This window comes from Lytechinus pictus, chromosome 10 (assembly GCF_037042905.1).
Source record: "Lytechinus pictus isolate F3 Inbred chromosome 10, Lp3.0, whole genome shotgun sequence".
In the NCBI taxonomy this organism is placed as follows: Eukaryota; Metazoa; Echinodermata; class Echinoidea; order Temnopleuroida; family Toxopneustidae; genus Lytechinus; species Lytechinus pictus.
In genome coordinates, this window is record NC_087254.1 from 30,787,029 (window position 1) to 30,813,855 (window position 26,827).

The window sequence follows — 26,827 nt, forward strand, 5'->3', positions numbered from 1 at the left end:
TTTCCAACGCACTTTAATAATTTGATAGCGTGCACGTACATATACATTAGTTGAATATGCGAGCGGCATGCATGGTACGAATCGCGATGTATAGCGACTGGTAAATACGTCTGTAAGGATGATGACGTCATCCAAGATGGCAACTTACGATGACAAACGAAAGGATCGAGGATGATTATGTTTTGATCATCGTTTGAAAGGAAATAACAGTAACTGCGGTCTAAGGTACGATATTTCTGAATTTTATATATTTTATCTTAAATTTGCATGTATTTTCTTTCCTATAAAGTGATGTTTTATGTACAAAAAAACGATCCGAAAATCAGATTTCCGCCGAATGTTAGATCTAACGTTACTGCTTATACGTTGTCTTTACGCACGGGCCAACACTCTTCAGGTGAGTGGAGCCAACGTTTGTTCTTGCAGCGCAGAGCGAGGAGTACGATGAATTGGGTAGGGTAATTCCCCAAATGTAGTAAGAGAAGAGTCTATTTGTAATGGAGGGGGATTTGGAGGTTTGAGGGAAATTATTATTCCATTTGCAAAATTTTGCAAAAATACTCATCATATATATTAAAGATTGAATCATCAAAAGATATTTTTCATATACTTTAAAATTAATTGTAGTGATAAAGAAATGAAATTTTGAGGCTATTTTCTTGAATTGATTAATATCAATTCCCTTCGGATAACGATACTGTCTGGTTAATTTTCATCAACTCGTATCAAACAAATACGATGAATTCGGCTTTGAAAAGACCTGGAAAGCTCTTCATTGTCCCCTGAAGTAATAATTCTGGGTGATATTCAACATTTATTGATAGTTTCACATGATTTATACTAGAGAGATGTCCTACTGCCTTTGGAATTCATTAAAAAAGTCGGCACTTTAGCATTCAAGTTAGCAGGAATGGGAAGATTTCTTCCCCGGTTCTGGCGGCCTAGATGTCTGCTCTATAGTGCTGTCACTGCTGGGGATGATTGAGTGTGCGTGCAGTGTGATTGAGGCTGAGCTGTGCACATCGTGAAGTGATTTACGATGGGACTTTTGTGGAATGATTTCAACTTCTTATCTATAGATCTATTTGAATTTTAGATTAGATTGATTTTGAATAATTTTTCTATATTTGTGGAATGTTACATGTACACTTCCATTTTATGACACTTTAATTTTAAAGGGTACTGTTTGGCAAAAACAATGTTACTTGGGAAGAGAAGTCTGAATTGATGTCAACTTTTTTTTTATTTCTCTTAGTCTACAATTTGGTAGTTTTGTCAGGAAACTCAACATAAAACAATGAATTATTTTAGAAGTGGAAAGGAAGCCCCAGAAAAATGGAGCCCTAAAAATGTTCGCCAGAACTGATTTTGGTGCCCCTGAAAGAATTTTTTCTTGACAGATCTTCACTTTGATAAGTGCCGGAGTAGGTTGCACTAAAAAATGAAAGGCCTACTTGTCATTTTTAGAAAAATTTGCCTAGGTGCCCATTTGACTAGAATAAAAGTGGCCTTCATGCCCTTTAGAATGGCCTTGATACCCCTTGAAATTTTGGGGCATCCAAGGCCACTTTGCCGGTTGCCCCAAGCTGAAAGTGCCCATTTAAAAATGGCCTTGCCCCTCTCGATTCTTAATTCAAGCCCTGCTACTGACTTAATTAAAGTTGGTAGATTATATCAAACGGCCCAAGACTAAGGGTCCAATTTGTAACACTCCGTTACTTAGCCCAGACTAGGCCTAGAGATTAACTTTTTTTAAATTGTTCACTGCATACATACTTTTTGCATTGGATGTTTGTCGCATGTGGTTTTAAGGTTCGTTTTAACACATTCCTTTTTTTTGTTGGAAATTCCTTTTTTTGGCCATAATGATTCCTTTTTTTGCTTGCACAAGGTTGGCAGCTCTGCAAGGTCTTTTATACCGGGTTCATTTTGGTATTCTGCCATTTGATAAAAACAAAGTGCATGAAATATTGATATATTGACATAGGATATGCAAAATATAGTGTAGAACTATTGGAGATAGGAGTGTTCATTGGAAAAGAAAATAAAGCAATAAAACCTCCCTGATCTTAAATGCAAATAACTTTTCTTGCATATCCTTGTCATCAGGTCCATGAATGATCACATTATTCAAATTTTGCAAGAATTGTCTTTGATGTTTCTGCTCACATTTGAAAACTCTCCAAACTCTCATGTTTTACGTCAGACGTCCAAGGGGCAGATTTTATCTCCTGTCATTACAATATTTGATATTGATAAATTATAATAATTGTGATCATGGTCATAATCATGATTATCATGATCATGATTACAAAACATTAGATTTCTATAGCAGTACATACATGTTAACTTGGATTAAAACATCTAATACTATAAAGTTGATATTTTAGCAGATGTCTCATCTGAAAAGTTTAATTTATAGAAACTAGGTGGTTTCAAACCGCCTCGATCACAAAAATCCCCGTTAAATTACGAGAACTTTTTTAGGCTGAAAAATACCCATTAATTATTCCTGCATTCACACCGCCCTGAAACATACCCTTCGGTTTAAGTTCCTGAAGTTACGAGCATGCGCAGTATGGTCTGATAAGCAGCAAGGCCCGAAATTCAAAATCACTAGCCCAGCAGCAACCCATGCACGGCGCCGCACCCAACGACACGCTGGGCTAAAAGTTCCCGTAATTTGCTTTCAGACCGCCAAAATACCCACGACCTTGGAAAAATCCCCGCGAAAGTTCTCGTAATTTCGCCAAGTACCTACTATTTATCGGGTATTTTCTTTCGGGGATATTACGCGTAGTTTTCTTTCACACCGCCAAAATACCTGGTATTTTCTGATCGGGGTAAATTTCCCGATCAGAGAATACCTGGAACTGGCGAACTTCGAGGCGGTCTGAAACCACCTTCTGACTGAAGAATGTGAAGAAGATTGTTCCAAAGACCATGATCACTGAATGCAAAAGAATATGATACATTTGAATTTGATATCAAAGTGTAGCATCAGTTGCTTCCTTTCTATCAATGTTTATGTTGATAAACATCTTCACCTCTAGCCCAGTTATTTCATCATGAACCAGTTTGATTTTCACCTTTCATTTGATATATTCTGTAGTCTTTGCTATCAACCTGGTGATGGGCCTTTCATGAAGCACCCTGTCTTTGATTTCCACAGCCAAGTTTGCTGTCCACCAATCAGAAGCAAGTATTTCTGAAGCTTTTAACAGTTGTCTGTGAAATCACTGACAAATCTCGTGAAACACACCCAGGTGTGACTGAGATTGGTGCGGTGTTGAAGCAAGCAGGACAAGAATTTGACCTTTTCAACCAAAATTAGTTAATCAATGACCTTTTAGATTTGGTTTGGAAGCTACTGATCCTGTATATTCTCCCCTGCATTGATCAATTCAATCTCTACTAACATGTTTTAATCCTTGCTAATCCATGCTTCATCAGCTGCTAGATGATCTCCTAATTCACAGAATTAGATAATATCGTACTATTTTTAGCTGTAACCTGACGTCAAGCAAGTTTGTTTCTTGTATGTGTTGTCTTTCACATCAGCCTGTTTTGAATAATAAGAAAGTGAACTTTGAATTTGCTAATTCCATTTTTTTTTTACTTGTAAATGGCAGATTAAAAGCAAGGAAACTTGACTAGCATAAAATTCATTAAATTCAAATTAAGATAACTACAGAGAAATATGTTGCACATTTTTCATACAACAGAGATATGCATGAGAGAGTATAAGATGTTTAAATTCTGGGGTTTTTATTTGGTTGTTTTGTTTTTATTAAGGATTGATGTATTTCTCAGGGTGGTGCATGGGTGGACAAATTTGGTCCAGGATAGGGATATGGACCAACAAGGACAAGATTACCGCAATTTATTCTTCAAATCTAAAGAAGAGATATAAACCAAATATACCAGGTGTTTCTTTTGAAAGTATTGGGAGGAATCATTCATCCTCAGACTGGCAATATGACTATTTTCCTTTGGGCTTTACCCCTAGGAAAAAATAGTACTAGTACTTGCCAGTCCAGCTTCAGATGAATTATTCTCCATTATTCTTTCTCAAAGCCTGGTATATTTTGTATGCTATGCAGAGCTATATATGTCTAAGATATGTTTTTCCATATTGGCAATTGTCATTAACAAAGTCATCATTTTTCTCAGAACTAACCTTTCAAACTGGTAATACAAAAAATAAATTACACACCTATGTTTACATAAAATATTTGATTAATAGTAGATGAATAATCTTTCATCATCTTAATAATCTTATACATTACTTGCATGAATTTTTATTGCTGACAATACAAGTGTTTCTATTTTTATTGTGCAAACATGAGTGGTTTTCAGAGATTTATCTTTACAATTCAGTTTCATAACTCCCAATTAAAACATTATTCCACACAGTAAGTTAATCATAAAACAAATATGCCCCAAACATGAAGAGGCATCAACTATAGATGATTTGAACTTTGGAACATTTTCAGGACAATCAGTCTGTTGTCATCATGCTTTTTGCATGAATTAATTTGTACTCTATTATGTTGATTTTGTTAATAACTGAGTACATAGTGATAAAAATCAGAATTTGGACTATATTTGATTTCAGATAATATGAAACATTGTTTTGCAGGGGTCAACTTGAGAAAAACTTACAGGCTACATTCTATATTATTTCAATCTTGTGTAATGCGAGTTAGGCCTTAAAAATAAATTAAGTTCTTTAAAATATTTGATAAACATTGACTGATAATTTCCATTGAGTACTAGACAAACTTTTTCATAAAAACATGGTCCTCTTGTGCTTATGTTTTAGATAATGAATGTAAAGAAACAAATCTTTATTTGTAAAATGTTGGGGCTTTATACTCCTTTTATATTTTAAAAAATGTATTTAGGTGCCATTCTTATGTGAAAACTGACAAATTTTGTATTCTTGATTTTATTTGTTCTGCTTTAGGGATTATTTTGTCAGTTATCAAACTGCAAACAAGGAAATGTGATCCAAAAAGAAAGGAAAAATGTAAAACTGGGCCTAGTCGGAAATACAAATTGGGTGATCTAGATCTCTGGCCTCAGATCTTGATTTGTTTTTGGTGAGTATACAAAGACTGGAGTTGGAGTATACTCACAAACCAGACTATCAAGGCCTCATAAAGCAAAGGGGAAAAGGTGACCTATGGTATTCAGATAGTGGAGCCTGCACCTTTATGGTTTCTCTTTTCCAAGAATCCACTCACCTGGATCATTTTTGTCTCACCTGCATAGCAGAGTGAGACTATAGGCGCCGCTTTTCCGACGGCGACGGCGGCGGCGGCGGCGGCGACGGCGGCGTCAACACCAAATCTTAACCTGAGGTTAAGTTTTTGAAATGACAGCATAACTTAGAAAGTATATGGACCTAGTTCATGAAACTTGGCCATAAGGTTAATCAAGTATTACTGAACATCCTGCCTGAGTTTCATGTCACATGACCAAGGTCAAAGGTCATTTAGGGTCAATGAACTTAGACCATGTTGGGGGAATCAACATCAAAATCTTAACCTAAGGTTAAGTTTTTGAAATGTCATCATAACTTAGAAAATATATGGACCTAGTTCATGAAACTTATACATAAGGTTAATCAAGTATCACTGAACATCCTGCATGAGTTTCACATCACATGACCAAGGTCAAAGGTCATTTAGGGTCAATGAACTTTGGCCGAATTGGGGGTATCTGTTGAATTACCATCATAACTTTGAATGTTTATGGATCTGATTCATGAAACTTGGACATAATAGTAATCAAGTATTACTGAACATCCTGTGCAAGTTTCAGGTCACATGATCAAGGTCAAAGGTCATTTAGGGTCAATGAACTTTGGCCAAATTGGGGTATTTGTTGAATTACAGCCATAAATTTGAAAGTGTGTTGGTCTAGTTCATAAAACTTGGACATAATAGTAATCAAGTATCACTGAACATCCTGTGCGAGTTTCAGGTCACATGATCAAGTTCAAAGGTCATGTAAGGTCAAAGAACTTTGGCCACGTTGGGGGTATTTGTTGAATTGCCATCATATCTCTATAAGTGTATTGGTCTAGTTCATAAAACGTGGAAATAAGAGTAACCAAGTATCACTGAACATCTTGTGCGAGTTATAGTAGTTTTCAAAATCAGCACTGCTGCTATATTGAATCGCGTGATGCAGGTGAGACGGCCAGAGGCATTCCACTTGTTTCTCATATTAACCACATTTTCATTCTACCCTTCTCACCTTGTCTCCCTTAGGGCCAAATCAGGAGGGGGTCCCTCTGCCACTGGCCCCACCCAGCAGGCCCCACCCCAGAGTCATCAAGCACCCAAGGACCCCCAGCAAGGTGCCAGGTCAAAAGGTCAATTAGACAGCCACCTTGGAGGTGAGTGCATGTGTAGGACAATTCTACAGTCTCGGACCTTCCCCCATTTTCACATCCTCCCACAATATGTGACTCCGAAAAAAAAAATTGCAAGCGCATAATTGTTCAGCATCTTTTTAGCTATCGGGTAATGGTTGAAGTTGTGAAGTAGTCTATGAAAGTTGTAATACCACTGAAAGGTTTTCTTGAGGGGAAAAATAGGCAAAAAAGGTGTAATAAAAGTGTGCATTGGGCTTTTAGGGTGTAAAAGCAATGAAAGTGAAGAAGGGGAATGATTTTGTAAAGCAAACTCATTAAGGATAGGTTTGTTTCTCTGGAGTTTCTTCAATGGTGTTTTTGCCCTACTGATCTTGATTTTTATGAGGTTTGAAATGTTCACAGAAAGTACAAGTAAATGTTAATTGGTATCATTTTGACAACAAAAACACACACACTCCCACCCCATTTTTTTATTGAAAACTTGTAAGTTGTGGTTGCATGTGTATACAGAGGTTTGGTAAAGTGCCCCACCACCCCATGTAATTTTTTTTTTTGGTTATCTTTAAAATTATTGATCTTATAGGATATGCTCAGTTCAGTTATCTATCATTTTCTAATACCCCTTTCATAAACCTATCCTCCAATTAGCCGCCTAATAGTAATGCGGATAATTCAATAAAAATTGCGTTCACAAACTCCGAAAGTATCCGCATTATTTTTACGAGAGCCCGTCCTGAAAAAGGCGGATAATCGTCATGACAACTGGACACGCCCCCTCCGATGCGGTTGTGTTAGAAAAGGGTGACCTTGTGACCGCACCATGGCAATTATCCGCACTATTTGGAAATACGTTCATAAACTCAAAATCTTGTCCCGATGCTGCTATTATGCGGATAATTGCAGCATCAAAATAAAGCGGATAACTCTGGTCCTCCTCCGATTTTACGACCAAATTATGCTGCTATTAGCCGCATAATTGGGTTTATGAAAGGGGTAAAAGAGCTCTACCTTCCTTATTTCCCCATTAAAAACTGTTTCTTTAAAACAGAAGGTCAAAGTTGCCTTGAAATGTTCTTTAAAAAAATTATCTTAACTCTGTCTTACATTTTTACATTTTCAATTTTTTTTCTTTTCCATTATTTTTACCCCCTCTGGTTTCTTTTTCTGTCTTTTCTTTCTATGCATAGTGCAGTAATTGATATGTAGATCTTCTTTGAATTCTCCTACCTCTGGAAAGCTATCTGGTAACACTTATTTTTCAATAATTCTTCATTTTTCTTTCGTAATAGAGATATTCTTGATTTGGAATGCATTTATTTATTAGTGTTAAGGGGGCATCCAATCGGATTTCAAATAGATTCTACAATATACAGTAAATTCAGAGAAATGATTAGGCCTATGTAAAGCAAAGTAAGAGGTTAGAGTTTGTCTGTTTTCCATGAGATATTTTATTTGAAAAAAGAAAGTAACAGAACCCAACCCTCTGAAAAGAAATCACTCTTGCTTGTTTTTAGTCAAAAGTGTAATAACGCAATCCTTTTCTTGCCCCTTTTTATTTAAAGGAGAATGAAACCCTTGAAACCAGCTGAATCCATATCAAAGAGAAAAATCAAAGAAACATATTGTTGAAAGTTTGAGGAAGATTGAATGAATAATAAGAAAGTTATGAGCATTCGAATATTGAGATCACTAGTGCCATGTAGATCCTCCCAACGGCAATGCGACCAAGATCTGTGATATCACACACGTACAACTCCCTCATTACTTTAGTACTTATTTCACTTATATTCTCACTTTTATAGAGTCTATCACAAGGTGAGGTGTTCTCTTTATGAGATGACAAGTACAGAGGTTTCACAACATTATATCATTGATGAATCGTTTGTCATATGATTAGAATGAGCAAAAAGAGATGTTTTGGGGTATATTTTCAGTGTCCAAATGGGAGAGTTGTACGTGTTTGACATCACAGATCTTGGTCGGATTGCCAATGGGAGGATCTCCATAGCATTAGTGATCTCGACATTCAAATGCTCATAACTCTTTTATTGCTAGTCCTATTTTTCTCAAAGTTTTGTTGATCTTATTCTTTGATTTTTCTGCTTTCACAAAAGCTAACTTGCTCCAAGAGTTTCATTCTCCTTTAAGGTAGACATTTCCTTTAAGCCTGCACTCTTAATGTGAAAAAGGAATTTTTAAGAAAACACTTGAACCTTGAAAATGTTTTCTGCTTGTACAATAAATACTAAATGATTGCCCCTTTCAATCTTTTGATTAGATTTTAAAGCATTTCTTAAGTCTTTTAAAGATTCCATAATGTACATTATATTGAACTCTTATTCTAAAAACTTAAAGGGGTCTAGATTTTTAAGATATTTTGATTATGAATATTACGTTTACATATCAGCCTTCATAATGTATCTCTTACACACATCATGTTTTAATATGATCTTTCATTTATTTATCTTACAATTCAAACATTGATAATGAAAAGATTTACCAAAACTTAATACAATTTCTAATTATTGGTTTTTGTTATTCAACTTACTTATAAAGTTGACTCATAGAGCCATTGCATGAGAATGCATACATCTTGCATGATAGCTGTTGTTTGACCTAGCCTCCCATTGCTCACTTGATGTTATTCTATTTCCATCTGATATCTTCACCTTTATTTGCCTTGTACAAATAGAAATAATAATGGTAACAATGATAAAAATTATGAAAATCATAAAAGGTACTGATAATCCTTGAACATTGATATGCTGAGAGAGTGTCCTGATTTGATATTGTACAAAATGACACATATTTCAAAGTGATTAGGTAGAAATTTCAGATTGCCTACAATTTCATTCTGCATATAAATATGAGTTGTAGTTTAAGGACATTCCACAGTTAAAATGAAATCCATGTCATTTTCACCAAAGTTTGCACAGAGTTACTTTAGCACATAAATGTTCCAAATATGCTAAAATTAACATGGGTTCATGTGCTTGATTTTTTGCTATTGAGCTTTGAATTTCACCCATTTGAAAGTTCACTAGAAATACGAAAAAAAATTGCATTTTTAGACCTCACAAGATCACAATGTTCAGTTTATACCTCTATTACTCAGTTGAAATCCATCTAAATTTCACCAAATTATACATTATAGTTAAGAATTATATACTTAAGATAAAGAATCTACTCACATTGCAATTCGTTTGGTCTTGAAACAGTAGCGCCGCCTTCACTTTTGAAAATAAAGTGTGAAAGACGGCAAAACCATATCAAAAAAAATCAAAATTTATATAGCAAAGTACAATAAATGCTGCACTTTATTCAAGACCCATGTTGTTTTCACCAAATTTTGCATGGTTGTAGAGAGGTGTGAACATTCAAAATAGGGGGTTCCGGTGCTTGTTTTCAAGTTATCAGCACTTTTGTTGGAGCAAATGTGCTTTTGAAAATACCCTCCCCCCTCCCCCTCAAAAAAAATGCGTCAAAAGGCTTGTATACTACATAAATGGAAAAAATCAGCTGATACCTGAGTATTGTGATGTCAGCGCGTATGGCGTAAAATATGCTCATATAGGGATTCACACAAATGTTCTACCTTGGTCACATTTGCTCTACGGCGAGTCGAAAACAGCCGTTTTATTCATTTTTATACAAACCATCTATATGTAGCTCGTACATAAAATGTTAAAATGGCTGTTTTTTACTCACCGTACGGCCGCCGTAGAGCAAATGTGACCAAGGTATAACTGGGGAACGTTCTTGATTGTTTCTTTTAGGTGATCACCTGCAATGACTTTATGAATTTCAAAGTGATGGGGTAACATCTAGATTTTTAAAATCAAGGCCTTATTCACAACATTGAAATCTAGACAAATAGGCCTAAAGAGAAAAGGGATACACTAAATGCAATTTGATAAATTTTGTAATCTCGTCCTACCTATTAATCTAGAATGATTCACTTCAAACTCCAGAGAAACACCTTTCTTAGGATTTCTGGGTGGGTTTTTTTCGCATCCTAAATTTGTCATGTTTGTTTTGTGTCTCTACCAAAAAAAAATAGGCCTACCCCTTTCAGCCATTTTTTTTTCTGAAAGCATGTTTGTACAGCAATATAGAGTGGCATAAACTTTAACAATTTTTTTTGTTTGCTATAGTCCTTATTTATGATTTTTATCTTCATTATGTATTATTGATGAAAACCTTTTCCACTGATCAGTCAAGTGCAGAGTGCAGACTGGATTCTATACCAGAATACAGTCTGCTGCCCACATTCTAAAGCTGAATTATTTTTGAGAACTTTTCTGGGTCAAGTTAAACATTGGCCTTCAGCATTCCAAATAAAAAAAAATTGAGCTCTGTGAACAGACTGAACCCTAGTAATATTCTCCAGATTGAGCCCAGTAGCAGAATACAATACAGGTTCAGTCTATCTATATTTATCCTCCATCAAAGGCCACAACCCTTCTCATCCAAGTCTGCTGAAAGTCATGAAATAGTTTCCTGGCAATTTCCTCTGAAAAATAAATAAATGATGAGCCACACTGATTACTGTTCTCAGAACAACATATGTTTTTACATAGACACCGTTCTCATCTAGGTCCTCAAAACTAGTTTAGTGGAAACCAGTAAACCAGTTCATCGGGATGCTTGAAGCAGCCTTGGAAGCGATCTTCATTAGTCTTCCAAACTAGTTTGGAAAACCACCTTTCAATGTGGTTAAACTGGTTTAAGCATAGGTTAGGACACAATCATCCTTAGGAATTTATCTGCACACGGAAATGGGATGGTGTGCGAGAGCTACTCAGTTCATACATACTGTTTGTAGAATGCCTACGATGCGGTTTTAAATTTCGCACAAAATGAGACTCCAAGAGAGCTTTCTCATAGCAATAAGACCATTTTACTTGCAGTAGTATTGAAAATCAATTTAGAAGATGGTAACGAGGACGCTAACGAAGGGAACTGGTTTCCTATACTGGTTTAAGGGAAACCTGTATGATAATATAGAAGAGAACGGGGTCTAGCAGTGACCATAGTTTGTTCTCTGAACTGAGCATCAGTAAGGAATATCGTGGTATATAGCAAGGAGCTTCAGCTCACTAGGCGGTGCTGCACCAGCCCGAGTTTGCTCAATCTCGAGATTTTAGCCCGATCAGCCCTATTCGCGATTAGTCTTGAGATTCAAGAAACCCCATCTCCACCAGCGCAAAAAGAGTAATTCCTGCTTAAGTGAGGCATCGATGCATTATGTTGTGACACCATGAATGAATAATCCTGAGTGCGTCTGCACCTGCGAATTAGCAGGATAATTCATAAATAGCATGATATTTTGCAAAATAATCCCAAGTTGACTTGGGATTGCAATCTCGAGATTAATCCGGCGAACAATCCCGATGATTGCATCTCCATTAAAAATAATCTTGAGCCGTTGTTCAGATCAGGATAATTTGCCGGATCAGAAATGGCACGATTACTTGAAAACTCAGGCTGGTGCAGACAACCCTATTGGTTATAGCATGATAAAACCTGACCTATCATAAAAGGCTTCTATAAACCTAACTAGGATACTGGTATGTGACCGAAGGTTTCCATTGGTCAAGTTATTTCAAAGAAAGTAGGAAATCTTGTTACTTTTCCAAATGCTAATATTCCAAGGAAGTTTGTGAATTTGTTTTCTATAAATTCATTGAAAATCATTCATTAGAAAATATTTATATATTACAAAATATAAAATGTTTGTCTTGTTAGGCATTCACTCAGATATAACCATGAATTTTGTATTTTTAAATCTATTTTTTCATCAAACATTTCAAACTGAAATATTTTTAAATCTATTTTTACATCAAACTTTTCAAACTGAAATTTCTGCTAAACTGTTTCATTTCTATTCTGAAAATTCATGGAAAGTAAAGAGGTTTTTTTTTTTAAAGAAATATCTGGGTGGGGTACCAACCCCATGAACTTGTTTGGTTTCTGAGATCATTACATTTCAATGGTCATAAAATATCCATACCTGCAAAACTTTCAAATAAAATTGAATAATTTGCAATGACCATAAGAATACAGTTGATTGAATTATCCATGATTGATTGTAGGAAATAAATTTCAGCTTCATCAATGGCTTGCAAAACTGCCACAGCTAGAACTTGGCCATATGCTTGAATTGATTGTTTACCTAAATGCCATGTTATGTTGTGAAAGACCATCTATTCTATAAACGTCAAGTAATAAAACTATGACCCACTTGAAATAACCTTTGCACAGATGAAACTTGTATCCCCATCCCCCATATGATAATAGAGTTGGAATAATACCACCTACGTGCACATCCCAGGTACTGTTCTATCATAATATTTTTATAAACAGTTGCATTGTCACGTTGAATGCATTTTAGGGTTCATGCATGATTTCGTAGAATGAGTTCCGACGATGATACGGTCGGCTGGGCTTTTTGTCACAAGCCAAATGTGATGTGACAAATTACAAAGCATTGCATGATCATGAAAAGAGTATGTTTGGATATACAGAACTATTTAATTTGATTAAATGGCCTTTTCATCAAGGCTATACTGGCATTGTGAAATGCATTTTGCTCTGGTTATGCATTTTGCGTTTTTCAAGACTCCAGCAACAAAAAGTTATTAATATTACATTTTCAATATACATGCATTCTGTCTGCCTGGACATTTCAATTGGGTTATCATAAAATTACATTCTATTTTCTGATCGATATTTCTTCTTTTTACATCAGGAATGACTTTGCACAAGGCGTTAAAGAAATTCAAGCCCACTTAAAAAAAAAAAATCTTTAAATGTTGGGGTGGGTTTTTGTATAAATGTGTTTGTGCTAATTTTAATATATCCTCAGACAAATCATCAATCAATTGGAGGAGTTAAATTGCTGTAGTATGACAATATTAAGATTTAAATTTTTGATCAGAATTATTGTTTTTTTAACCATTAAAATTTTGATCAAACCTATGTTTTTCTGCACACTTGCTAAACCTTCCCCGTTACGTTTCATCAACATTTTTGTCCGACTAGTTGTCAGATCCGACAAGTTGTCGGATTTTAAAACTTTACTATGTTTTGATTGGCTAAGAAGCCATTTTACTGTAGTAACTGTTGGATAGAAAGGGAATTATCAGATAAAAAGTGTTTTACAGGTCCTGTTTTATCCGACAGTTACCATAGAAACAGTGCTTCTCAGCCAATCAAAATCAAGGATATCAGATCTGGCCTTCTTTTTCAGACAAAAATTTTGATGAAATGCTCCCCAGGTTCCATGAAGGAAGGGATATAAATATATCACCTGAACGAGCGTATGAAATTAATTTAGACATTATTATTAATACATATCTAATTTTTTATTTTCAGAGAAAAGCATCCCACGCTCCATTCTTTCAAAGTCCCGTGAAGCACAGGTAGCCCCTATAGAGAACCGAGAATCGCCAGTAGAAGAAGCTCAAGAAGCTCTCTCCCCTTCAGCCTTTGGCGCCACAAATTATCCAGATGGCAGTTCCCAGCTCAGTAGTTCATCAAATCAACGCATCAGCCAACCGCAGGTATCCGCCCTCCCTCCCACACTTGCACCGTCAAAGGCACCGGCGGTGTCCCTCATTCAAGGTGACAAACCGACTGTCGGAGGTGGGTCACCGAAGATCCTGCCTCCCGCGCCAACAGAGAGGGTGCGTAGCTTGACCAATCCCAGCTCGGATTCAGAAGCAAGCAGCCAGTCTCTGTCGTCTGCCAGCTCCATTCCATTCGCCTACGATAGCAAAGCGCCACCGCAGGTTGACATCAACCCAGTGTCGGCATCACCCCATACTGGCAGCTTGGAGAGGTCGATAGAGAAGGCCTCCGATCAGTTGAGGAAGCTGAGCAGTTCGTGGAAAGATGAAACAAGCCAAGAGAAACCTGGTATGGAGATGAGAACAATGCAGCATCATAGAGATGAGGTTGATAGTTGCCATGGTGACAAGGATGATGCTGACCAAGATAGTATCATGGTTGGAGGCTCCCATAGAACTAGACATGACAGTGGCACAGTACACACATTGTAATAAACTTTGTTCCATCCATGAACTCTGTTTTATAGATAAAACTTAAATTGGCAACTTTCACATGATAACACAGTATCATGAATCATCATTTTTATGAAGTGTCCCAATAGGACAATAGTGATTTTTTTTTTTTTTAAATCAATCTCACAAAAAATCAGTATTAACAGCCTTGCTCACTTTGTTAGATATTGTACTATCTTGATATAGAAAATTAAATTCAGTCACATACCTTTCATGGCCACAAACCGAAATCTTACATTTAAAACCCATTTATTTTAAAAAATCTTGTTTTTATTTGTTGAAACACTGTTGGGACAAGTCATAAAAGCAATGTTCAGATACCGTTCATAATATAAGATAAAATTGTGAATATATTCAGAAGGGGCAATAGTAGATGAAGTTAATATGAAAATAAACTTGTTGATAATGTCTTTGTATGTTCATGATTATCATGTAAATAAATCTTGATTTTGTATATCTCTTCATGTCAAATTTATCACATACAGTTGGTATGTGATTCTCTTTATTTTTTTCCTTTAATTTTCTTCTATTTGAAAATTGATATAGCAAACTATTTTTTATAGTTAACTGAATAAATACTAGAAATATTGTAAGTTTTATCTGCATTTGGCATTGCATTATGAAATTATGAGAAAAATTTCACAAAGTCTAAATATTCATAATTTTTCACACCATGTGATTGTTATATTCCAGATTAATGTGAAATTATCATCCTTCAATATCACTCATTTGAACATTGATTAGATCTATAGGTCCTCTACATCAAATGAAGACTTTGCTTTAGAAAATAACCACGAAAGAGAAATGATTGTGTGTAATGGAAATGATTCAAGTAAGGCTGTGAATGTACTCAAAATAGCAAATATTGCATTCGGAGATGAAATGTCGATTTTTTTCTTCTTAAATTTATGCTGAAAAAAACTACTTGGAAAATGGTGCAGCTCAGATCCTTTCTTTATCTCGAAAACTGTCTCTATTCAGACAGCTTATGACTCCCTTGGTTATTGTAACACTATTCGTGGTTATTTTGGGTGTCTTAATGGCACATTTCTTGATAAAATGACTGTTCCATGTACTTTGGTCATTGTATGGGGCCTTTATTGACTTCTGGAAACCCAGATTGAAATGTCCATTGTTGCAAATTTTCTACAAAATGTTTTGTGTAGTCCCACTCATCTCTATAATAGCAAGACATTTAAACTGTGATTTAGAGGGATTAAATATACAATCCTCAGACAGCAGTGTATGCGCGTTTCTTCCCTTTATGAGCATTCTGGGTTGTGACTGCATTATTGGGCCATTTTCGGGAAGATCTATTATCACAAGTTCTCTGTACATGGCAGGAGTACTTATATGGCCAGCCATTAGGTTATAAGCCTGTTCACGGTTGTAAACTGCGCACGAGCAGAAAAAGGTCATTGGAGACAACCATGAAGGTGGCTTTCAAATTCACTGACATAGGCATTTGTGATTTGATGATTATTCACGTATTCCTTTCAAAATATTTATCACATCCAAGCTGAAGAGTAATAAATAGAGCCTTCATAATCACTGGTATTTGACAGTAGCCTAAACAATAGTCAAATGTGCCAAAGGCAGACAATAAAACAGATTTCCAAACTTTATCCCTGATGTACTATTCTAGTCACCTGGTCTATACAATGCCTTTTGTTCTTAGAATTTGAATACTCTACCAGTAAAGCTTACGCAACATCTACATTTGAAAATGATAGTGCTTATCCTAATGAAAAATCACAAAGGTCATTTGAGAATAGTTGATCATGAGCTAACCGTGAACTGGCTTATTGTTGTCTGTAGGTAGTTATACCATTATTTATTCTTCACAGCCTGCGTAGAGGAAGAGAAGATTCTTACCAACAGTCTTGGTACACTTTGCATTTTTTTGTTGTATTTACTGATTTTTTTTAAAATGAATTCATTGAGAATTAATGTAATCCATAGCTCATAGGTCCAAATTTGATTTCAATAAAAACACTTCCTGTAGAAACCTCAACAGAATTATCTGAGGCTCCATAGGTTAATTGTTTTCAAATTTCAAAATTGTTGGCGTCGATGGCTGCCCGTATTGGTTCCAAGCTCAAGTTTAATATTCATTCATGCATGTGAAGAGAAACTATTGAGAGTTGTCCAGGCTTGCAACCACCCCTGGATTGGAGCTCTTCCATTGTCAAGATGGTGTCATGCAGGACCAGATTCATGGAAATGGGGGTCACTAAAGGGTGAGATAATGGCCTTAATATAAAAAAGGGTTATAGGTGAACATTTCAAATGTTCTTTGTTTGCTAGATGCATTTGTAAAGTTGATGGAGGATCTATGTATTATCTGAATGCCATGTGACGCTGCAGTCACATTTCCCTTCTGGTGCCTGCAAGGCGAGTCGAAAATAGCCGTTTTATGTATTTCTACACTAATCACCTATAAATTGGAACAAAAATGATTAAAACAGCTGTTCTTAATTTGCCAGACCACCATCATAGTTGAAATGTGACTGCGCCATTAAAAGGAACTCTATACTCTATATCAAAAGTGCCATGTAACATAAATATAATCAAATTTATGATTAATTGCTACTCTTTTTTTGTGCATGGTTTGCCCTAGATTTACAATGGATATCAATCATAAGGATGATATCTTTTTCTTATACATGGCAGAGTTGAGATAATTTTTTTTTTACATTTTTGCTTATTTCCAAGAATATGAAGATACTAAAATGATAAAAGAAAAGATTAATCTGTTTTAGTTTGGTTTTTATTACTGCATAAGTACATGTATAGCATCCTCTTCACATCTGATGCTCACCTATAAAATAAAAAGATAGGTCACTTCCCCAGTATATCACATCAAACAAGGTTTAATAAGCATACTTTTGAGTACATCCAAGAAAGGGTTTTATGTGAGTTTCAACAACTTGAATATTGGCTATTATCTCTTCTTATGAGTTATGATTTTTGTTTTTGTTTCCAGTTCTGTATTGAGTTACAACTTACATTTCAAGAAAAATATATACAATCTATTGCTAGTCTTTGTTGCAAACCTGTGTTTGATAGTGAAACGTAAGTAATAGATAGCAAACTTGTTTCTACTTTCAGATGTACAAGGCAGACCAGCTATCAATTGGCAATCTTTCATGATTTAATTGCCAATCTTTCCAAGATTGATGATCGATCATAAGAGCTGAAATTCACTCAAAATAGATTGCAAGTTTCTTTCAATGTCTTCACAGTATTTTCCTTTCCATGGCCCATTTCATTCATTTTTTTTTCTGGATATCTTTATGAGTGTAATGTTTTGTATTAATTTTGTTTCAAGTAAATTGTTGGAACTATGGTGATTAAGTGAGAGGATAACTTGTGGTTCTTTTCCCTTCTCTTTCTTTCTTCCTGTGATTTTTCTTTTATTTCATTTTTTTCTGTATTTTCTTTTTCCTACTTTATTCACGCCTTTATTTTTCTTTATTTCCTTTGTTTTGGGGGTCATCTTCTTTTCTTTATTTCCTTTTTTCTCCTTCATTTCTTTCTTTCTTCAAATTCTATTTTATTTTTTTATTTCTCATATGTGATTTCAACAGTTAATATGACTGGAATATGTTCACCCAAATTAAACTTTTGTGTGGTTAATAGTTAAAGGAACAACAGAGTTGCTTGTATTTGTTCAGAAACAACCCTAAATCACAGGATCTATTGGCTTTTGAATTACTCAAGAAAGGAAGTATTGAGAACCTTTCCCTTAATCTCTAAATTGATGTATTTGCTGTAGTTTGTGAATAAGCTTTAGAATTACCCCTAAATAAAGAATGAATTGCTTTGTTAAAGTTCATGGAGGAATGGAAGTGGTTTGTTGGGAGACACTCAAAAAGCTTTGGTTGAACTTCAAAAGGTTCTTAAGAAGAGAATTTGTAAAGTAGCCTTTGTTTGAGGAGATTCAAGTTCCAAGAAAGAGAGTTCATGTGGGGGTCGAGGAGGAGGGAGGGGGGGAGAGAACAGACCATTTGCGCTGGACCATTAGCCTTTGAGGTCTTTAGAAAAGTGAGATTTTATGATTGCTTGGATCACTTCCTAACTATACTTGAACTTTGGATTTCAGAGAAATATCGTGTGCAAATAATGTTTGTCTTGGTGAGGGGCGATAACATGAATATCACCCCCTTACCAGCAGGGAACCAATTGGTATTGGTAGGAAGGGGTAAGAAATGCGCCCTGAATCCTTAAAGGGGTGTTTTCTTGCCTAAATACTGCACTGTAGTAGGATATTCCTTCATTAAATGTGATTAATAGATTGTGATTGGCATGAGTTGTTTCCACATCTACCGGTATTCTGTTCAAAGAAAGTATAATAATTGCCACTGGAGGGACCACTCACAAAAAAATACCTTGACTGAAACTTGCCCCACTATGCACCACCAATATGCAAAGGAATTATTCTATGAATAGTGTGCAGTTGACATGACCAGACAAAGAATGGATTAATCTTATCATTCATAATTATATAGATTGTGAATCTATAGCAAACCACGCATTGCAGTGCACCGCAGAGATACAAATTGATTGTAATATTGATTTATCTACTAGGTTCAAAGCAAAGGAGGTTCATTTTATTTCATTTTTGTCTCACCTGCATAGCAGAGTGAGACTATAGGCGCCGCTTTGGCGACGGCGGCGTCAACACTAAATCTTAACCAAAGGTTAAGTTTTTTAAATGACAGCATAACTTAGAAAGTATATGGACCTAGTTCATGAAACGTAGCCATAAGGTTAATCAAGTATTACTTAACATCCTGCCTGAGTTTCATGTCACATGACCAAGGTCAAAGGTCATTTAGGGTCAATGAACTTAGACCATGTTGGGGAATCAACATCAAAATCTTAACCTAAGGTTAAGTTTTTGAAATGTCATCATAACTTAGAAAATATATGGACCTAGTTGATGAAACTTGGACATAAGATTAATCAAGCATCACTGAACATCCTGCCTGAGTTTCACATCACATGACCAAGGTCAAAGGTCATTTAGGGTCAATGAACTTTGGCCGAATTGGGGGTATCTGTTGAATTACCATCATAACTTTGAAAGTTTATGGATCTGATTCATGAAACTTGGACATAATAGTAATCAAGTATCACTGAACATCCTGTGCAAGTTTCAGGTCACATGATTGAGGTCAAAGGTCATTTAAGGTCAATGAACTTTGGCTAAATTGGGGGTATTTTTTGAATTACCAGATCATATCTCTGTAAGTGTATTGGTCTAGTTCATAAAACGTGGACATAAGATTAACCAAGTATCACTGAACATCTTGTGCGAGTTATAGTAGTTTTCCCCGTAGTTTTCAGAGTCAGCACTGCTGCTATATTGAATCGCGTGATGCAGGTGAGACCGCCAGAGGCATTCCACTTGTTAAATCCCTGTTTCATTGGAGCTGCAATCAGTTCTACAATTAGTGCAACTGAAAGTTTATAGTAATCTTGTATGTATGTTACAATGGATTTCATTGAAAAAAACTTTTTGTTTCTGTTCTAGTGCCCTAGTGTACTTTGCATTGAAACAAAAAGTGACTTGATATTTTCTTTTTGATTTGAAATGCATCATTTGATTGGACATACTTAAGTCTTATATATGCAAGACTCAATGAAGAGATATATCACTGTTGCTAGAAACCTAAATGTAAGGTTGATCAATTTTAAATTGGACTTCAATATCCATTATGTTGATGAAAGATCATGTCATGAGTAATCAAGTAGGCTTTTTAGAAGGTATGAAATATTTTTATTCCTAATTTGATCAAAGTACATAAGAGTAATAATAATAATACATGAGATTTGTATAGCGCACTTTCCATCTTGATTAGATGCTCAAGGCACTTCAGAGCAGAACAACAACAAAAGCTATTTACATATAATACATGTCTGAACAATATGTTTTTCAAAAAGCACTCTTAAACAGGTGTATTTTCAGGTTGCCCTTGAAGGTGGTCACTGAAGTTTGGGTTTTCAAACTCTGCGGAAGAGAATTCCACAGGCTAGGCCCTGCATGAGCAAAGGCCCGTTCCCCCGTATGATATGTAAGCAACTGGAATTTGTAAGAGTTTAGATGATGAGGATCGTAAGGTTCTTGAGGGTTGGTCATTATGCATCAAAGACTTATTTTAACTGGGGGAAGTTCCGTTGACTATATGAAAAATCAAAACAAGGATTTTAAAGATTATGCGTTCCTTCAGGGGCAACCAGTGAAGAGTTTTCAATATAAAAGCTGCTATATTTCAAATATACAGGTAAAAAACAAAAAAAAATTACATGCGATGGAGGTCCATCCACCTTTATATAACAAGTGTGAGGCTGCCTTTGATACTTTTTAAGATTTATTTTTCATAAAGTCTGATAAAAGGTTATGACACCTTTTAGCATGGGAAAGGGAAGTAATGATATTACATCCCTTCCTGCGTATTGTGAAGTTGTTATTTCATGGGAAATTCAGTAGGAAAGGCTGAACAAATAACAAAGCCCAAAAAAATTACAGTATGGGTCAATTGATTTCTTATCAAATGGCCAGAATACGTGCCTGAATTAGTACAGGAAGGTAGGTTCAAATAGTTGTTCATTAGCACCTGATTGAAATGAATTTACTTTTCATGGAAATCAAGAGTTCATGTTTAGGCCATGGTGGTTTTACAGGAGGAAGAGGGGTGAGAAATTGAACCCCTGTTCACCCAACAGGGGGGCAAAGGCAGCTGGCCTTCGTTTGTGGCCACTCCATGGGTGTAACTGCCGTATAATTACTTCCATTCATGACAAAAATAATTATTTGGGCGGGAAAACGGTCTATTGATTATTTCAAACGATATATATATTTTTTTGCTGGTAGAACAGCATTGGAGAGTCCTTTCTTCATTTGAATTTCATCAATGCATTTGCTTGAATTTCAAAACAGATTACATATAATAGCAGTGTGGTATATTTAGTGTCTCAATAATTATGCAGACTGAAAATGTGAGCATATGTCAATTAAATATTTTTACAGTGATTTACTGGCAATTCAGAAAAAAAAATGATACTGCTGTGATTAATAGCGGCGCCTGTTATTTAATATCCCATGTGATAATCATATCTTTCCACGAAATGATACATTTGTATACTGCATTACTGGCAGCCAATAAAAAAATCCGGGCATTAGCTCCAGCCTCCTCTAATAATGACTTATTTGTCCTTCCATGAATAGTACATACCTATTAAATCCATAAAATTGATAAAATGAATAACCAAAAAGCTGAGAGAAATCTCCCCATAAATAATGCTAGAGTTGACTGTACTCTTCTGAGAAGTTAGTTGTTTGCCCTGTAATATTAAACTTCATCAGGCAAAAAATTGTTTGTTTTTTTTATTTTCAGGGGCTGATTTACACAAACTGCTGCCTAAATCTGCTATGTTGGATAAGCTTTAACATGACAGAGAATAGGGATTACAGGGGCTGTTTATTAAATTTTCAGGGGCCCCTGTGTCAATTTTTTCCCCAGAACTACATAATTTGAGCTATAGCTTAAGAGCCAGGTGTTTGGTGATTTCCTTTCATTTTGTTCTAAGCAACAACCATTAACCATGGACCAATGACCATGGAAGCATTTTATTCAAATTTGTTGATGTATTCATTTGGATATGTTTGGACCTCTGCCGTGTTAAAACCAGGTGTTTGCTACTTTCTTTTCAATATTTCTACGAAACAACCAATTAATCAAAGATCGTTTACCCTTAAAATATGTTTATGTATTCTTTTGAATGTATATAGGCCTATCATTAAACGCAGGTGTTGGCAAGCTTTCCTTGAAACAACTAGTAATGAAGGGTCAGTTTTAATGCACACTTTAGAATAACGAGGAGTTGTACTCTTGAATATGAGATTTTAAATACTTGACTTTTTCTATATATGTATATATATTTATACTATTTTTCATATCAATTTCTTATCTATAATTCCTCGAAGTTACAATAGAAATTTGGTAGGATATGAGGCATGTGTGATACTTCAGTATTCATAATAAAGGGATATTATTAACAATATGGCCTCTACCCCGAACCCCCCCCCCCCCACACACACACACAAACATACACACACAAGCATGCTCTCATTGCTAAATCTTCTCTTAGATTCTGGGGGGTTGCTGTTTTTTATTGAAATGTAAGCAGTTGCTATAGCTCCCAAGATTTGTAAAGGAAATTTTCTTTAAAAATCCAGTCCGTATATTTGAAAATTTATTTTTCTCACTGCAGAAACTACCCCATACTCCTAAAAATAAAAAATGATAAATAAAATGATAATATACAAATGGAATATGATTATTACTTTTAATTCCTTCCTTTTAAGGCCACCGCACACCTTACAATCCGACTGGTCTACGACTGGCTTGCGACTGAGTGAGGGGAGATGTGACGTCACAGCTCTTGTCAGCTTGAGAGTCGCAGACCGGTCAGAGACAAGTCGCAAAGAAAATCGTAAGGATTTGACATGTCTAATCCTTATGACTGGGTCGCAAACTCAATCCAACTTCCAGCCAATCAGACTGCAGAGTTGCATGACGCGTATATGGAATACAGTAGTAAGCTCCATTTTCTTAGTTGCTATGGCAAAAAGCATAAAGTGCATGCGTGAGTCGCAGACAGCATGGTAGTAGGATCGCAAGGTGTGTGGTGTCGAGGCTTATGACTACCTTGCTATTCATCTCTCCTCACTCAGTTGCAAGCCAGTCGCAGACCAGTTGGGTCGTAAGGTGTGCGGTGGCCTTTATACATATGAAATAAGTAGGAAAGTCAACAAAAATTTATATCTACTGCATCAAGATAAAAAAAACCTACTCATGCCATTAAAGTGCATCAAATGAGTACCAGCATGAACTTGACCTAGAAAAGTTAAGCATACAGCTTTAGATGCATGGGAAATGGAAAAGAAATAAAAAGATCGAAAGTGGGCGTGTTCTAGCAATTGTCTTAAGCTAGAATCACAGTTATGAATCACTGATCAAATTGCTAACCTAAAAGCTGGTTATGGTATGCAAACGTTCAAGCGATGTGTTTTCATTAAAGTCAAATTCTTCTTTCAAGCCCATCCACTGCATAGTTTAAACCAGGGGCCCATTGCATAAAACTTTTTACCTGAGAAAACTCGGGTTGTTTTAACCGGAGTTTTTGCCCTGTGTTAAAGTCAATGGCAGAAATCAGACTAACCTTAGTTTTCAGTTTTTACCAGAGTTTTCTCAGGTAAAAAGTTTTATGCAACAGGCCCCAGGAAGTCGAAAGCCCATCATACTCTTGCGTCTCATCAAATTTTAACATCTTTGGTTCTGCAAGATCAACTTCTAAAACACATTTTTCTGCATTTTATCTTTAAATTTTGATAGATATTATTTTGTTTCTAAAAAATATCGCTTAAATGCAACCATTATGTGAACTAAACATCTTTAGAAGCCCTGTTTCTAGGGTTTAATATGTCTACTGAACACAGCCCAACATAGACTGCAACATCGACATCTTAAATTACCCAAGTTGCTGTGAAACGTAATCTGGCAACATGCGATTCACATCCTTAAAAGTACCTCCCACTTTGAGGGAGTGAATGACCTGAGTATGGGAAACAAAACAGTGATACCAAGCCTTCCTGTTTCTTTATGAAAATGCTGAAGCATTGTTTGATAATGCACATAGTAACGCTATCATTAAAATTGATTATGCGGAAAATGATTTAGATTACACATGCTTCATTGAATGGATTCTCGTATTTATGAGGCCAGTGACACCTCGTAAACTTTAAGGTTATGAAGAATGATGAATGGCTCTAATCTGTTTGATTATAACATAGTTGGTATGGCAGGGATGGGAAGGTCTAGCAGAATACTCTTGTTTTGAAGCATGTGTAGAAAAATCTTTGTTCAAATTTCAGGGATATAATATCAAACAGTTTTTCCTAAAGTTCTGAATGAAAATTTGATACTCTTGAATATGACATTCCGAATGGGATTCTCAAATTATTATGAGATTAAATGAACTTTAAATAACGTTTTGAACTACATAATTTACATTCTTATGTATTAATAATGAAAAACTCTTGTGTTTACAATAAACTTTGAATTATTGGAGCCAATACGATATCTTACTCTTTTGACATATTAATCATGATATTTGAGTTACATATATCCATTATTTTGATTGAATATGTGCACAATAGTTTTAAAGGGGACAAATGCTAGGAAAATGTGTGCAATCCACAAAAAATATAAACTTCTTCTGTGTGCATTTCATACATTAGGGTGTTTGGCTTCCACAATGCATGACAAATTCAAGCAAGTGTATTGGAAATGCCCGTCAAATGATGATGAACAGCTAGGAGGTCTTTGTAAAAAATTGGTTGGCCGGAACAGCCATTTTTGTCCAAAGTATCAGAGCTGATGAAAAAATGCAAATATGTCGTTTGTCCAGAGTCCTGAACAAAACTGCTTTTTTTATCACTAATTTCAACAAATGCTTGTTGCTTGTTTATTGTCATGAAGGGCCGCATTTGACGACACATTTTTTATGTTCTTGAATACATCGTGCTTCGTGGAAGCGAAACTCCCTATCGTGTAACTTCTAAAAGCATAATTGTGTTGGGGGTTTATAGTCTTGGGTTTTAGGTAAAGAAAGAGAGCTGTTCCAAGCCCCTGGAGCATAGTGAGACAATAACATTTCATTTGAACATGAGTTGCCAGGATATTTGGCATTGATTCAGATTGTAAATCTTCATGTCATTGTTGTCTATTCTTAGAAATGATCTTGTTCATGATTGTGATTTGCATTGTTTCCTCATACTCCAAGGGGTTATTAACAGCAAGACAGTTTTTGTGCCAAAATAGTATTGTTTCTTTACTAAGAATGAATCTCATTTGACTGACATTGTCTTGTCATGCCTAAAGGGGTATTACACAGCAGAAAATTTGTTGTGCCAAACTGGTAGATACAAAGGTCTTATTTTTAGGTGGAAGCAGTAACAAAAATCAATAACCGAATATGATTTATTACCTTACTATTGAAAGTGACTCTTTAAAACATAGTTTACTAAGATTTAAAGTTAAAATCAATTTTATTTCGATTTTTACAGGGAGCTTGTGATTTTAATTTGAAAAGAACATTTTATCTAATGTGGGAAACCTGATAAAACATTTTTTTTTTACTCTATACCCTAGATCCCTCCAGCTGTTTCATCGTAATGCATTTTTTACCTTGGATCTAGATACATTTTCTGTTCATTTTCTTACGATTACATCTGTAAGTTTTAATTTTTGGCACACATTAATGTCTGGTATTATATAGATGAATATTCTAGAGAGGTTTGGTTTCCTGTTTGCATGTCTGTATACAATTATGTAAAGACAGAAAACCATTTGGAATGCGTATATGCCATTTGAATTATTGTCCTCTAAATATGATAAGTAGTCAAATATCACTGCTCTTGTCTATTAACATGATCCTTTTTGTTTAAGTGAGATAAGTGCATACTGACAAAGAATTATGACATTGCTGGCTTCCCATAGTTGAGATTGAATTGATCCATTACACTCCTTTGTAAGAATGGGTCTTGTTCAGCATCAAGTCAGCTTTCATTTACCATTTTGCAAGAGTTATGATTGATTTAGGGACTTGAAACTGATTTGCAATTGATTGCAAATTTTCTGTAATACCCCCATTTCACCCCTTTCATCATTTTATGTCGAAACAGGGAAAAGTATAAGCACTAAGTCTCAGTATCATTTTTTATATTCCAATCTGAAAGGCTTTAGATTAAATGAATAACATTTGTGAAAATCAATAACTATGTGATTTTCATGGAATTCTCTTGAGATTTTTTTCTTGTCTTTTTGAGAGTATTGGGTTACAGGGTGGTTTCCTTTAAGAGACCATCTGGTAAATGGTTATACCATGGTGGTATCACCATGGTTATGTGGGGTCAATACTTGGAAACAGATGTGGGAATCTAATTCCTGTTGTTGCAAAGCCAATCAGGTAACTTGTGTGGAATGGGTATTGGTTAATCTTTCATTGTAATCAATTTAACTTGTATTTTGGTTGGCATTTGAAAGCGGAACTGACCAAATTCTTGTTCACCTGTGGTATTATTTTTCCAAGATTTAGGCTTGAAAGTGCTGCTACACTGAAAGCAGATGCATTTCCCATTTGCAGAGTACTTCAGAAGAGTCTTTACAGTGATCTTCAGCGATTAAAATCTATAAAAATCCTTTTGCAACATATTAGATTTTTTTGTATTGATTGAAGCTTACACAATTCCAAAATGTAACCTTGAGAGACCAAACAATAACAT

General features: G+C 35.5%; 1 protein-coding gene across 1 annotated transcript; it reads left to right on the forward strand.

Annotated features, from left to right (window-relative positions):
• Positions 1 to 350: 350 nt before the first annotated feature.
• On the forward strand, positions 351 to 26,419 carry LOC129270472 (protein CLEC16A-like; the record flags this gene model as incomplete). The annotated part of the gene is made up of 3 exons (XM_064105796.1): positions 351 to 397; positions 6,282 to 6,409; positions 13,766 to 26,419. Coding segments are annotated over 3 exons (861 nt in total), but the record flags the coding sequence as incomplete, so codon positions are not given.
• Between the last annotated feature and the right edge of the window lie 408 nt (positions 26,420 to 26,827).